This window comes from Corvus brachyrhynchos, unplaced genomic scaffold (assembly GCF_000691975.1).
Source record: "Corvus brachyrhynchos isolate BGI_N302 unplaced genomic scaffold, ASM69197v1 scaffold229, whole genome shotgun sequence".
NCBI classification, from domain to species: Eukaryota; Metazoa; Chordata; class Aves; order Passeriformes; family Corvidae; genus Corvus; species Corvus brachyrhynchos.
Window position 1 is genome coordinate 3276859 of NW_008240042.1, and position 13902 is coordinate 3290760.

The 13902-nt window shown below is 36.7% G+C and overlaps 1 protein-coding gene across 1 annotated transcript in view; it reads right to left on the bottom strand.

Annotated features, from left to right (window-relative positions):
- Positions 1-2789: 2789 nt before the first annotated feature.
- Positions 2790-13902, bottom strand: part of HHIP (hedgehog interacting protein) — a 68227-nt gene continuing 57114 nt past the window's right edge. Inside the window, exons 11-12 of the mRNA XM_017744111.1 lie at positions 12392-12540; positions 2790-10043 (exon numbers count right to left, since the gene is read on the bottom strand). Of these exons, the coding sequence (XP_017599600.1) occupies positions 9850-10043; positions 12392-12540 (343 nt within the window). The 3' untranslated portion in view covers positions 2790-9849. The remainder of the gene's footprint in view (positions 10044-12391; positions 12541-13902) is intronic.

Here is a 13902-nt window from a genome sequence, read left to right on the forward strand (position 1 = left end):
GTTCCCTTTTCCTGAGGTGGAAATAGCTTGTATATATATCACAGAATTCCAATTTTCTAATACTGAAAGGAGAACATACCTCTTGTTCTGATGAAGGACAGGCATGCAACTCCTACATTCCCTTCCTCATCTACCTCTGAGTAATCAAATGTGCACAGTGAAAGGTGAAACACATAGAAGTTGCTCCAGTGTGTATAACTGGAGCAAACTGTGCTAGAATAATGACACCAGTTTCATTGTGGGACAATGTGACAGACACTTCTGAGTGAAATGTATTTGAGGTGATATAAAATGAGTGAAAAGAAAAAGCCACTGCTTCTCCTGATTCACCTCCTGGCAACACTGATACCAGTGAATTTGTGCTAATGGAAGATGAGCAACAGTTGGAGATGACTGAAACATTGACAATATCTGAAATTTTGAATATTGACTGTTGAACCAGTGTAAGAGCCATTCATTCAACTGTTTTAGCCCAAAATTTTGGAATTCACGCAAAATCCAGCTCTGAAAGACAAAAAATTAAACAAAAAAGAAGAACTTAAAAAAACCCCAGAAACCACCCCAAACCAAGCAAACAAGGAAGCCACTGTTGAGTGAGGTTTTCCAAACCAAAGCTATGTCCCACTTTGCCCAGTTCTCCCAGAGACGTGTGTCATCCGTAGACATGTCATCAAATATGGCTCAAACCAACCCTTCCCCCAAAGTAAATAAATCCAACCACATAGACCGAAATGATTCTTTGGCATCCTAAAGCTTCTACCCTACTTACTTGTGGTGCATTTTTAATTTACAGTTAAACCAGGGGCTGATCCATTACTTAGTGTTTTCATTAAAGTAAAATAGAAAAAAAGCACTTGTGCCATAATCAGTCTCATGAAATACTTGTAAATACGCAGTGAATTGTAAATATGCAGTTTAGTGCAATAGGATGGAGAAGCAGCATATCTGTAAGAAAACAAAGAAAGAACCAAGGACTTAAGGAACACAGACCTGTGTGTGGAAATAAAGAGAAGGCAATAAAAGGACAGGAGATTGCTCGAAGTATATATTTTGGGAATAGTGATCAAATATAATCAAATATATTAGTACTAACTGTATTACTAACATGGAATGCTCCTGAATTGTGCATTTAGGCTTTGGATTCTTTTTGAAAGTTCTGATGGCTTTTGGCAAACCACACAAGCCTTGTTCAAGAGGCCAAAGATACCTCCTTTGGTAAATCCAAAAGCAGATTCAAAATTTTTCCCTTCAGGTTTAGGATATCATCAGAAGCTCTAGGTAGAATTACAGTCCTGCTGTACACAGCTGAGTATATATAATTCTCTAAGTAAAATTCATGTCTTATGTGTTGTAAAAGGAATGAAAGGTAGCTGTTAATTCCAAGGCTTATAAATATGTCAGTGGGTTTTCATAATGTCTTAATAAATTACAAGAACAAACTCAGTGACTCATGATGTCACCAGAACTACACGCTGCACTGTATTTATTGTAATTATGTACAAAACTCACAGAATTCTTTTTACTCTCTTCATGAATACATAGATCCCACTAAAAAATCAAAACAATCCTCATGGATTTCTTTATTATTTATTTGCCATCTTTCAGCTGTTTTCTTGTTCTGAGCGCTTCTTCAAATGAAGAAAATTTTCAGGAAAATGCATTTAAAAGAACATTGCTGCAACTGCTGTATTTATTTATTGAAAAGCTGAAGTAAAATAGAATTTCCAAATATCCTCAAATTTGGGTGAAGTTCAAATTTTCCTTGGATCCTAGCTCTCTGGCTGGCCACCAGCCCATATCACTAATGGTATAGCTAACTGAAAAATGGAAAAACAATTTCGTGAAAATTTCAAGATTATTTTGGCTTCGATCTGAAATGTAGAGATAGCATCAATATCATAGAGTTGGTAATGCTTCATTCTTTGGTTTAAGAAATAAACACAGGACAGGCTAAAGGCTTTGGGTAAGTTAAATGTGTAAGACTAATTCAACAGCATTTCAAACCACCAAAGTAAACTTAGTGTGTGAAGAAGCCCTTGGCTCTTTAGTACTCCCTGTCCCAACTGGTTTTTGCTGTCCCAGATGCAAGTGTAGTTTGCATTTCAGTGATTAATTGTTCTTCAGTGATTAATTGTTCTTTTGTATCATAAAACACAGTGGGTTGACCTATGGAGCTGGCCCTGCTCCCATGTGTATGCTCAGGTGTTGAGTTCAATGGAACAGAACCTGTGTCTTAGGATGGGGAGAAAAGGAAAGAATTCCACACTGCATCCAGTTTTTATGGCCCTCATTTAAATCACTGGAAATGGTACCTCTGAATTTAACATATGTTAAATTCGATGATGTGCTTCTCTGAAGATAGGACATAAACAAAACAAATAAATGACCCCAGTGTTTCTCCCACTGTTGCTGAACTAATTCTCCAAGATATCTGTACTTCCAAAGCCTGTGCGTAAAATCCCCTTGGTCCAGCTGCATGTCCATACACATACTGCTTGCAATGCAACAGGTATCTTTTCAATATGGATGTCTTAATTTTCTGTCCAGGAAACCCCCTTCCAAACTTCCCATTCCAAAAATAATAGCAGTGTTCAGTCACATTTTATGAAAGCATCTTAGAATTTATATAAATAAAACTAGGGTACATTTCAAAGAATATATAAAATGCTGGCGTTTTGCTTTTACTGCAAAGATCAAAGAGCCGATTAAAATTAAAATTTCATGAACTTTAAATTATGCATTTAGTCATAAAAAAATATTAAAACAAAAAAAATTTAAAGCAGCAGGTGTACCTTATATAGTAAGATAAAGTTTAATATATTTTATTAGCTTAAGGGACACAGAATAACTATCTAATCAGAACTTCAGGCATGCATTTACATAAATATATTAAATTAAGAAAAGCAATTATACACTTAAACATCCTTTTGTCTAAAAAAAATCATTAAATCCACAGATTAACAATAAATCCAACTCTATGTATTTATCACTTCCAGATACAACTGTTCCATTTCTCAGATATTACACAAATACATTTGTTAGAATTTATATGCATTATACATATATTATATATTACATAATAGTGTGTATACATACATGGTGTTCAATAATATAATAATAATTTGTAGTTTTTATAGCACTTTTCATTTGAAGAGCTCAAAGCGCTTTACAAAGATTGATTTCAGTAATTTTTGGATGGAGAGTGGAGGCACAAAGACACAATTATTTCAGGTTATATAGAATTTGTGACAGACAGCGACTGAATTCTCTTGTTGTGAACTTCAGTCCTGCTGTCTCCCTAAAACGAAATGCACATATAGCATATGGAGTCTATGTAGGTAGACTTGCAAAGACTTGTAAGGTCTCGAAGCAAGAAAGCACTTAATTATATTAATAATGTTAAGCACATGACTTCAGTGTGGCTCATATGCTTAAAATTACTTGTGTGCTCCCAGCTAGATTGGTGCCTGTATATGCTTACTAGTATAATTCAGTTTCTAGAAGATACTTAAGCCTAGTCTGAGTGATATTTTCTAAGCTATTTTCCCACATTTCAAATGTACATACAGTACCTGACAGCTACTATGAAATAAAACTTGCTGAACAGGGGAATGTCACAACAGTAATGTTCTCAAGTGACAGAAGTTTGTTATTTCCTTTGCTGCTTGGCTCCCATTACAATCTAATTGTTCTCAAAGGGGAATTGAAGATTTAATTCTGCAGTATATTTTTTGGGGGACAGCTAATAGCATTTCTGGAAAATTCACAGGGTAGGGTTACTGCTTCTGGTACTAATGGAGACCACTACAAGCTACATCTGGTGACTTAATACCAGATGGTTTCTGCTCTCAGCATATCTTGGTATGAATTAAGTTCAGTCTGCACACCCATTTTGACTGCCTAGAACATTTTCTTTTTAGCAGCTCCTCCTAGGAACATTCAGAAAATGGGGTTGTTTGTTACTGCCTTGTGATGCAAAACACCCTTTTGTCCTACTGGAAAATGTATCCTACATAAAAAAACCCCTGTCTCCGAACCAGCCAACTCTCTCTGCCTTCTTTCCAAGAATACTGGGAGCACACCATTGTGTATATTCACATGCTTTAGCTGATGCTGCCTTTCTGAAATTTCCTGGGAATTAAAGTAGTTTTTCATTTAAAATATTTTTTACTTTTTTATTTCATTGCAAAAGGAAAATAAATAGGAAAATCTTATAAACCATAAAAGGAACTTTAAGATATGATACACTGGACCCTCTTGGTAATGTATAGCACATGGAAAGTTGGTTTTTATCGGTAGAAATAAAACTCTTCTCCAGTAATGCAGCTTGCTGTCTGTACAATAATGCCTGACAATTTTGTTTATGGAAGCCTGTCTGTGTGCTGTAAACAGTAGGTAAAGACACACATTATTTGCATATAACCCAGAATACTAAATGTTTGTGAATGTCTGTAGCATGGAATGATCACTAAACTATACCTTTTCAGTACTGAGAGCTCAGGGAAGCAGGTGTGTCACTCGGCTTTCACATCAGCTGATTGCTGGACACATTTGAAGAAGTATCAAGAAGTCAGGCAGATTTTGTGTAAATGTTGGCAATACCTATAAGGAAAGCCAGGAGGAGTGGATATGCTCTGTAGGGCTTTCTGCAGGGCTGGATCTGCAGTCTTATTCCACAAAACATTGGCCTAATGACTGCAGATGCAGACACGGAGAGGTCATGTGTGCACTGATGTCTGAAGTTAAGATCTTCTGCCAGCTAAGTGGATATCTTTTAAGGACTTAATCCTGTAGCTAATGAAGTCAATAGGAGATTATCAATTGACATCAATGGACTTGGAGTCAGGGCCTCAAAGATTAAAAGTAATCCTGTACTAAGCTTTCAGGTGGCTGCTGCTGTTTCACACCTATATCCCCAAAAAGTACGTGCCTTATTTCACTGAATTTCTCTGTGGTTGAAAAGAAAAATCTTTTCAGCAAAACAGTCTTAAATTTTTTTCAGTATTTCCAAAACATTTTGTCCTGAAACACTTAGGGAAATATATATTAATCACTTTTTTTGTAGCCAGAATCCAGATTATTTGGTACAAATTTTCTGCAAATTTGAGTTGGAATTAATTTAAAGGGTTGGCTGCATTTTTTATGAGAATGTTACTTTTTTAATTGACAAAATATTAGTGAATTTTTAATATTGCAAAATGGAAATAATTAGTTTTTATTTACCACTTAGCTTTTTTCTGTTTTTTTTTCTAAAATGAAGGACAGCTTTTAAGTTGGATAGAAGATCAAAATGGTATAATTCCTAATTAAACTGATACACAGATACTCTAAAGGATAGTAAATTAAAATGCATGAATTTCTTTTAAAGAATATACACAATTAAGGAAAAAATAGCAGAACAGGGTGCCGTTGGACTTGCTTTTTCCATGTAGAACTAATCTTATAAATGCCTATTTCATGAGTGCAATTAGAATTACCTGTATGAACACTCATTTTCACTGTAGTGCGACTTTGCACCCGTGAAATTACTTGTTCATATTTTCAGCATCTCCATTTTGCATAATTTTATAGGAAAAGGTACTTGTTTCTCAACCCAAATTAGAGAAAATGTGTACAGAAAAGCTACATTTCATCATGTCAGGAATATCATTCTGCTTTTCAGTTAAGCCATGTGATCCCTGGCTTGCAATGGGTAACTTTCTGATAAACACAGTGACTGAAGTGATTTCTGCCTTCCTTCAGCTTCAGTCTGTCTGTGCCTGAGCTGTGTGAGGCTGGTACTCCTGAACTGTAAATGCCCAGCTAAGACACAGTGCTAGAAGTCACTATAAAACAACAAAATTCTGTGGAATGACCAAAAGATAAAGGCCTCAGCCAGCTGGGAAGCTTTTTTGATGCGCACATCTGTGAGGCAGTTTCAAAAATAAAAAGCACCTGCAGCAACCAGGAATTGCTGATGTTTACTGTGGGTCTAGAAAGGAAGGAGCTGCAAAACCAAATGTGGACAAGTGAATGAAAGAAGGAGATGAACAGAGGTGTCATGTCAGTGATACAGAATTTATACTCTTATTTATACCTAACTTACACTTCTTTTGCATGAAATAGAATAACGTGTGAGGATTTAAAGGTAAAAAGGGCTTGGATCTGTGTCCCTGAGTGTTAACAAAAGAAATTTATTCCCAGAGGGAGAGGCTTTGAGTTAGTATTTCTTATTGGGCACAGTAGAAAAATGAGTTTACTGTTTTTCTGAAATGGAGTGAAACGATTTGGAGCCAATTTTGCATAACATCTTTTTGTCTCCCTGCTTATCTATGGAGTAAAGATGTTTTTCCTTATACTCCAGTAATATGCCTTTTTCTGATCAGTGGCATACAAAAAGAGAAAGATGAGTTTTCTGTCCCAAAATAATAAAGCAGGGGTTTAAAACTAGCAGGCATCAGGGAGAGTCATGTTTCTTGCAACAGGTACGTTTGTTCTCCTTTAGCAGCAGAAAGGCTGAAAGAATGCTTGAAATGTACAATGTGTGGGGAACAGACAGGCAGTATCTTGAATAAAGGAAGAAATGAATGGAATAAAAGATTAGGAGGGAGAGACACAGAGACAGAGACAACATGAACACATACATAAAATCCCTTCTGGAGGCCCTTATCTAATTGCCTCATTTATCTAGTTTCATTTATAAGCTCAGTTTTATTCTGGGACACTCTCGGAGGTTGTGTGAGAATGGCTGCAGAATGACCTAACTGGCAACAGGCTTTCTACAGACCCTTTTTTTTTTTTTTTTTTTTTTTTTTTCAATTCTCAGGGCAATTACTGCAGTTGCCCTTTTTATATCAGCATCTTGGGTGGCTAGGCCTGGGGTTTGCTCACTCTTTTTAATAGAATAATTTCTTTTGATAAATAAGCAGCTAGGATTTTTTGTGTCTTTTTTTTTTTATGAGAATACTTCTTTTCCACTGGGACTTCCTATGTACATGTGGGCTTAATGCAGATGCCTGCTTTCACACAATATAAAAGATGGTTTAAAAATGAATCAAAACAGTTTCACAAGCTATCTCCCCTCTCCCTCTAACCTTCACTTAGATTATATCTTAGTTTTGAAGTTTTTATGGAATGACTCAGAGCAGAAATTTTTTTAAAAATAAACAAACTAGAATTTTGCTTAAATTTGGAAGGTGATTTTCTGGGTGCAGCACAGTTGATGTGAGTTTTTGCTATTGATTTGAATGAGGCCTGGATTTAATTCTTAGCTCTTACTGGAGTTTTATTTTCGGATTTCCCTATTAAATTAACTGTCTTTATTATTAAGATCAGAACTCTAAGATCATTGTTTTCTGTCCTCTGCATGACTATGGCATATATATTATTGTGAATCTTCAATGTAGGTGCCATCTGTGGCATTTCTTAAGGAACTAAGCAGTGAGAAAAGAACTATCACATCTCCCCAGCTGGTTTTTGAAAATAACATGTCACAGTGGAGTTAAAGTTGGGTTTATTTTTAAATATATTTAATCTAAGAAAGTGTTAAAGATGTTATCTCTGTCAGATATTTAAACGTTGCTAAAATACTTCAGCGACTTTCTTGCTTTGCTGATTATGAAGAGTGTAATAAAACCGTGCTATGTGACAGATTTAGACAGCTGGCTCATTCATGAGAAGTTCACATTTTTGTCACCCACGTTGAATAAGGAAAGATTAGATGCTAAGGTCAATTTACAAAAATGGTTGTCAGGACATTTTTTAATTGTAAAACTTTTTGTGATGGAATTCAGGGAAAAGACTAAAGGCAGAAAGCAGTGGAGACAAAGAGCTGCTATTAACCTACAGATGCTACCACAGGGTTCATTTTAAGATTGGTCACACTGCTTAGCCAATGAAGTGTTCGTGTGACTATAAGGGACCACCCTTTTCTGGGGTGAGAGGGCAATTTGGTCTTCATGCTCATTTAATCCCAAGATGTCTCTCAATGGACTGTCAGTTGAATCTACATTGTGCAAAATTATGCATGCACTTTTTAATGCAGACCATTGTTCTCTGAGCACTTAACCAAGATTTTTCAACCAATTTCCATTTGGCATGAGGTCACTCGAAACCCAGGCAAATATATATGGAAGGCAAATGTAATCATCTGTTCCTCAGAGCTGGAATGTGTGAGACACAGAAATGCAAGTATTGGTTATGCTGTAATTTCACATTGAATACTCAGTAAATGAAGACTGACAAATTTCTATCAGAGAAAATTCACTGTATGTTGCTGCCCTGGAGAGATGATTTTATTACTGGATTTTACATGGCGAAAAAGACTTTTAGATCTGCTTGGCTAAAGCGCTGTCAATTGTTGATGCATGAGCAGCTGCTTCTAAGGACCACAGGATGTGCACACTGTGGCTGCTCTGCTTTCTTTTCTCAGGCAAGATTTTATAAAAGCTGCAGTAGGTAGTTTGCAGGTAGTGCAAAGGAAACCTGATAGTTGGTAAGTAGTGAACAAAGAAACTGCCAGTAGAGCTGAAGATAAGAGGGCACCAGTTCTGCACCTACATCTAATTAATTAATTCCTTAGAAAACCTGACTACAGCATGTACACCACATTTATTGATGCATTTACAAAGACTCAGCTTTCTGTTAGCTCTCCAAGGAACATTTAGAACTGCATTTGGCAAGAACTGCTGTAGGTGTTGTACAAGTGACACCACACACAGTCAGCATGTGCTCGTGTGTGCTCTCGCCCCGGGACATTGCGTTCAGTGTGGCATTAGCAGAGCCTGCCCGTGTATAACCTCTTACACTGTCCTGCTACAGTGAAAATCACTTTATGGACACTTCTAACACATGCTGGAATTTTATTATGGTTGGTGGATGTTTGCTTTTTTCCTCATCCAGCATAAATGAATACAAGTTGACACAAGGGTACATTTCTAGATTAGATCCACAACACATTAAAGTGTGTGTGTGTGTTTGCTCTCTCTTTCCCCGTCTTTCCAATTGAGTTGGTGAAAATGTAACTTTAGTATTTTACAGGACATGGTAAAGCTGTCTCATCTAGGTGATGTCTACATTATAAAAATAAAATAAAATAATATAAATATGCAACATGAACCCAGTGCCCATCGTTAAATAAAATATATGATAAAAAGCAGACCTTCTAGGATGACTGGTTTTGAAATATGCGAATATAATTTAATTATTAAACACTTGAAACAATCTTGATATTAAGCTGCAATAACCAGATTTTTGCATCTATGCTAGATAAAGAAATAACATTCTGTAATAGAGTTACATTGATGAAAGTGAAGGTTACAGTCTTACAATGAATTGCCTAGATAGGAATGCATTAAGCAGTTCTGAAATATTGTCTCATGATGGAGTTCAGTTTACCTTAGAAACTGTTACAACTGGATTTTATTAAGTCCAGCAGTTTATACAGCAGTGTTTGGAAACTGCTTTCTCACTGCTATAATCAGATAGGTGCAGGAATGAGATTTCTGGGATGTCAAAGAAGCCATTAAGACATCAGGAAAGTCCTTTGACGAAAATGTGTTTTACAGTGGAATTGCTTCGTAAACTATTTCTCATGAAGAAATAAATATTAAAAAAGATTCCACTCTCTGCAAAGCCGTGATAGCGGCTGCGTGTGTATGTGTGCACATATTGGATACCGGGACGTCTGCGGAGACGCGCAGGAATATTTACACACATACGAGGGATTTTCTGCACATTTGCGGAAATTACACTTAAATTAATAAAGTAAATCAAATCACCGGTGTTTGTTGCAGGATAACAGTCTTTCAAAAATGACAGGATTCAAAACAAATGCCCGTTGAAAGTGGAGTTTCCAAATAGTCCCAGAAACTATACAATGTAGCTGGTTAGATCCAGCAAATAGGATGTCATGTCTAGGATCTGATCAAGAATACCTGCCCTTGTCACTCTTCGGATGTTTCTATCCACTTGTTCACACTGGGGGCCGAGATAGCCTTTTTTACATAAGCATTTATTGGGCCTTACACAGACACCTCCATGTCGACAGGCTGGGTCACATTTTGCTGTGGGTGAAAAAACAGCGATTTTCCAATTTGTTTAGAACATCACAAACCAAAAAAGATACAGTACACATTCATTTAGAGCTTTTCTAACCTTGCCATGATAAAGCATATAAATTAAAAACAACATAGGTTGAAATATTAAGAGTGTTGAAAGCATATTTTTCAAAATTTTAGAATATTAGAGAGAGGAAGTAATTTTGTATGTCTGAGAGGATGTCACCCAGGAAAGACTGATAAACTCAAATAACAGACTTTTTGAAAATGTTCAATTCCCATATTCCGGTTTCATTTAAAATCTCAGGCAAACTCCTTTGTATACTCAGAGTTATGCACTACTTTGCCTTAGCAAAGCAGACTACACCTGACCAGATGCACTCCTTTGGCTCTTGAATCACTTAATGTTGGGACCAAAATTGAATTGTTTTTACAGAAAAGAGAGCCAGAGTATTTTTTCAACCATTTTTATCAGTTATATAAGTTTCAAAGTTTTCTCTCTCTTTAGAAGATGCCAGTTTATCTATAGAGTTCTAGGTTATCAGCTTGCTTCAGTTTCTCAAATAGAGCTCCTATTTTAAACTGTAGCCATTGTTAGCAAAATTAATAATAACTTTAGTTGTGGAAGTTTTGTCTTCTGGGGTAGTCACAGCACCTTGATAAATATAATACATATATAATACATCTTTCTTTTTCTGTAGGTGTTATGCTGTTTAATGTTATCTATTGCAATAAGCTTCAATATGGATTTATGGATATTTATAATACACTATAGAAATACAGGTTTCTTGATTTTGTCCATGAGTTTCTTAATTACACAAAAAGGAAGCTCATACCTTGTAAGGTAAATTTTCTTGTTTAAACTATAATAGTAGCTTGAGGTTCAACTTAGAACATCCCTATTAATTGTTGTGTGGGATACAGAGAAGGAAGATCCTTAGTCTACATATTTTCTGTGGCTTTCTTGCTCATTGTGTCCATCAAATTATCTGTCATAAAGCTGTGATCTTTTAAACAAAACAGGTTATTCAAGACCTATTTATGCTCATGTTAGAGGCATCTTTTACTTTAAGTTCCACTTGGACAAAGGCTGTAGAATGGGCCTCATTCTCCATATGTGGGAGGGCTCTGACTGACAAGTGAGGACAATTGAAGTAGAGCTATTTGGCCAGATTACCTCATCCATTTCTCTAACTTGCCTTCATTGCTGGGTTATAGAAGGCCAGCTCATGAATCTTTGCCAGTAAGGTACATTATTAGCGATTAATTAATCTCATTTCATTCCAAAGTCACTCCTACTCATCACTAAAAACCTGGAGGTTGCTGAAATTTACGCTGAAGGACTTCATAGATGGTCCTGCTTCATCAGGGCCCTCCTGCCCTTCCAACCTGAACTATCCATGGGGTCTTTGTTTTCTCTTAGTCCCTGCTATTGAGTTCTACTGCCATTATGCTAATGTTATCTCTTTGTGTGGGCATCTGGTCAAACTCGCCAACCAAATATGCCCCGTCAGAGGACTCTGCTGATGCTGAGGAACAACATCTTTGTCATAACATCTCTTCGTACCCAGGCCAGCTCTGGAGTATCTGCACTGGCCAAAATTACACAGCTCAGACAGAACCACAGCCTCTGAGACAGTGATGGCAGAGCTGTGGCACTCCAGGCTTATTCACCTCATCCCTTTGCAGGCACACCTATCATCTTGGTTTGATCACAGTCACTTTTTCAAGTGACTTTTAAAATGGAAAGCTACATGATAGGATTTGATGAAATCACTGTAATAATGGATCACAATAGCATTGATTATTAGCTGCTTCATGATAAGTTGTACATAGAATTCTCTTTAGCAAACTGGAGCAATTTCATTTTGTAGGATCAAAAGCAAGAATGTACCAAAACTAAAAAAATCTGCATTAAGTTAGTGAAGTGCAAAATACGCAATGGAGACCTGCAGTTCTGATTTACCACCTTTTCTGACAAATCTGTTTGACACTGACAGTAATAATACTGCAAGTGGAAGGTGAATGTCCAAACACAGGACATGTATTGACTGCATCTCCTTTCATTTTAAAATCTTGGTGGGAAAAAAAAAAAGAATCCTGTTGTCATATTTATGCTATCAATTGCATTCTGCACTGGCTCACAGTGCATTAGATGTTTCAGAGTTCTACTCATCTAAAGACTTATTTTTCTCCTACAACTCACGAAATCAGTATTTTTAATGTTGTCTTAGAACTGAAGGCCAATATATTGGTCAACATATACCTGAAAATTTCTCTGAGCAAATAATTAAAAACTAATTACAACATGTCACTGCTTTTTTCACTTGTTGCTATGAATGTGTAATACAAACCAGTTCTGCAGAACTCTCCTTCCCAGCCTTGATTACAGCAGCATTTTCCTGTGGGAGTGCAGTGCCCATTCCGACAATGCCTTGAGCATTCAGATGTCAGTATCTGTGCAGACTGAGTTGTTCTTTTGCATTCTTCAGGGACTAAAGGCCTGAATAAAACCATACAAACCAAGCAAAGAGTTAAAAGGTGGGATCAAGGAGAAAAATTTTGATTTTTTTATTAAAGGCCTGGTTCTCTGCTGTAGTATTATCAGTGGGAGAAATCATGAGATTTCTTTTTTCCTCCGAAAAAACAGTAAGCATAGACATGATATGTTAGAGTACAGAAAAATACAGTGCAAGTTGCTATTATTTCATATAACTGCCTTCAGAGATCTTCTACAAGACTAAGCAATAGTCCTTGAGAATTCTTGAAGCATTAACCTGCCAAAATCATCTTGCTGAGGGTTCATAAAGCTGCCAGCTTATCGCAGGCAGCATCTGATGGTCTTTTTGCACTTCTAGCTGATCTAGATTTTCCCTAAGAAAGGGGGAAGAGTTACCTGAACAAGTTTTATGTCACACATTATGACGTGTAATAATTTGGCTGAAGTACTACCTCTGTCTACAAATTCAGTTTTACACTGCTGGCTTTTTATTTCCATATTTTCATGGAATGATATCTGGATTGTGTATTCTGAATGCCTATTTAAGCATCTGAACATTAAGATAGATTTTGTCACTCTGAGAGTGACCAAGCACTTGCAGAGGTTGCACAGAGAGTTGTGGAGTCTCCATCATTGAAGATACTTGGAAGTTGTCTGGACATGGTCCTGAGAAATTGGCTGTAGGAATCCCTGCTTGAGCAGGGGGGTTGGACCAGGTGCCCTCCAGAGGTGCCTTCCAAACTCAGCCATTCACCATCTAGTGATTCTGTGGAACGTATGCATGAAGGAAATTCTAGTTCAGCTGACTTAGAATATTTCTGATACTGGATGTTTTGGTTGGGATGATAGGATCATCCAAAAGCAACAGGTTCACAGTAGAGGTACCATGTTTTGTCTCTGCTGTAGGTTTGGTTGCACAGGTACAACCAAACAGGTACAAGTTTGGAAAAGAATGTCAGGATCTCCCAAATGATCTGATCAAGTAATTGAATAGGAGCATCATGGAAAATTAAGTTAATTAATTAAGTTAATTAAGTTAACACATTTTCAAGGAAATCACCTGAACCACTGCCATACATACTAAGGTTGAAATGAGCAGGAAAAAGATTCTATGAGTTTTGTGGAGAGCTTAGAGAAACCTTGGCTAAGTGTCCAGCTAGAATTCAAACAAACCAAAACAAAATTGTATGAGATAGAATAGAATAGAAAATAACATTGTTCAATATACTGACATCAGTATTACACCCCAGTTATATGCAAATAACTGCAATAGCAGCTCGTGCACTGAGGACCCTGTCAAATATTAAATTCCTAGAGTGATACTCCTGCGTGGAGGAAAGGATAGTTTTTGGATCCTGAGAAAGA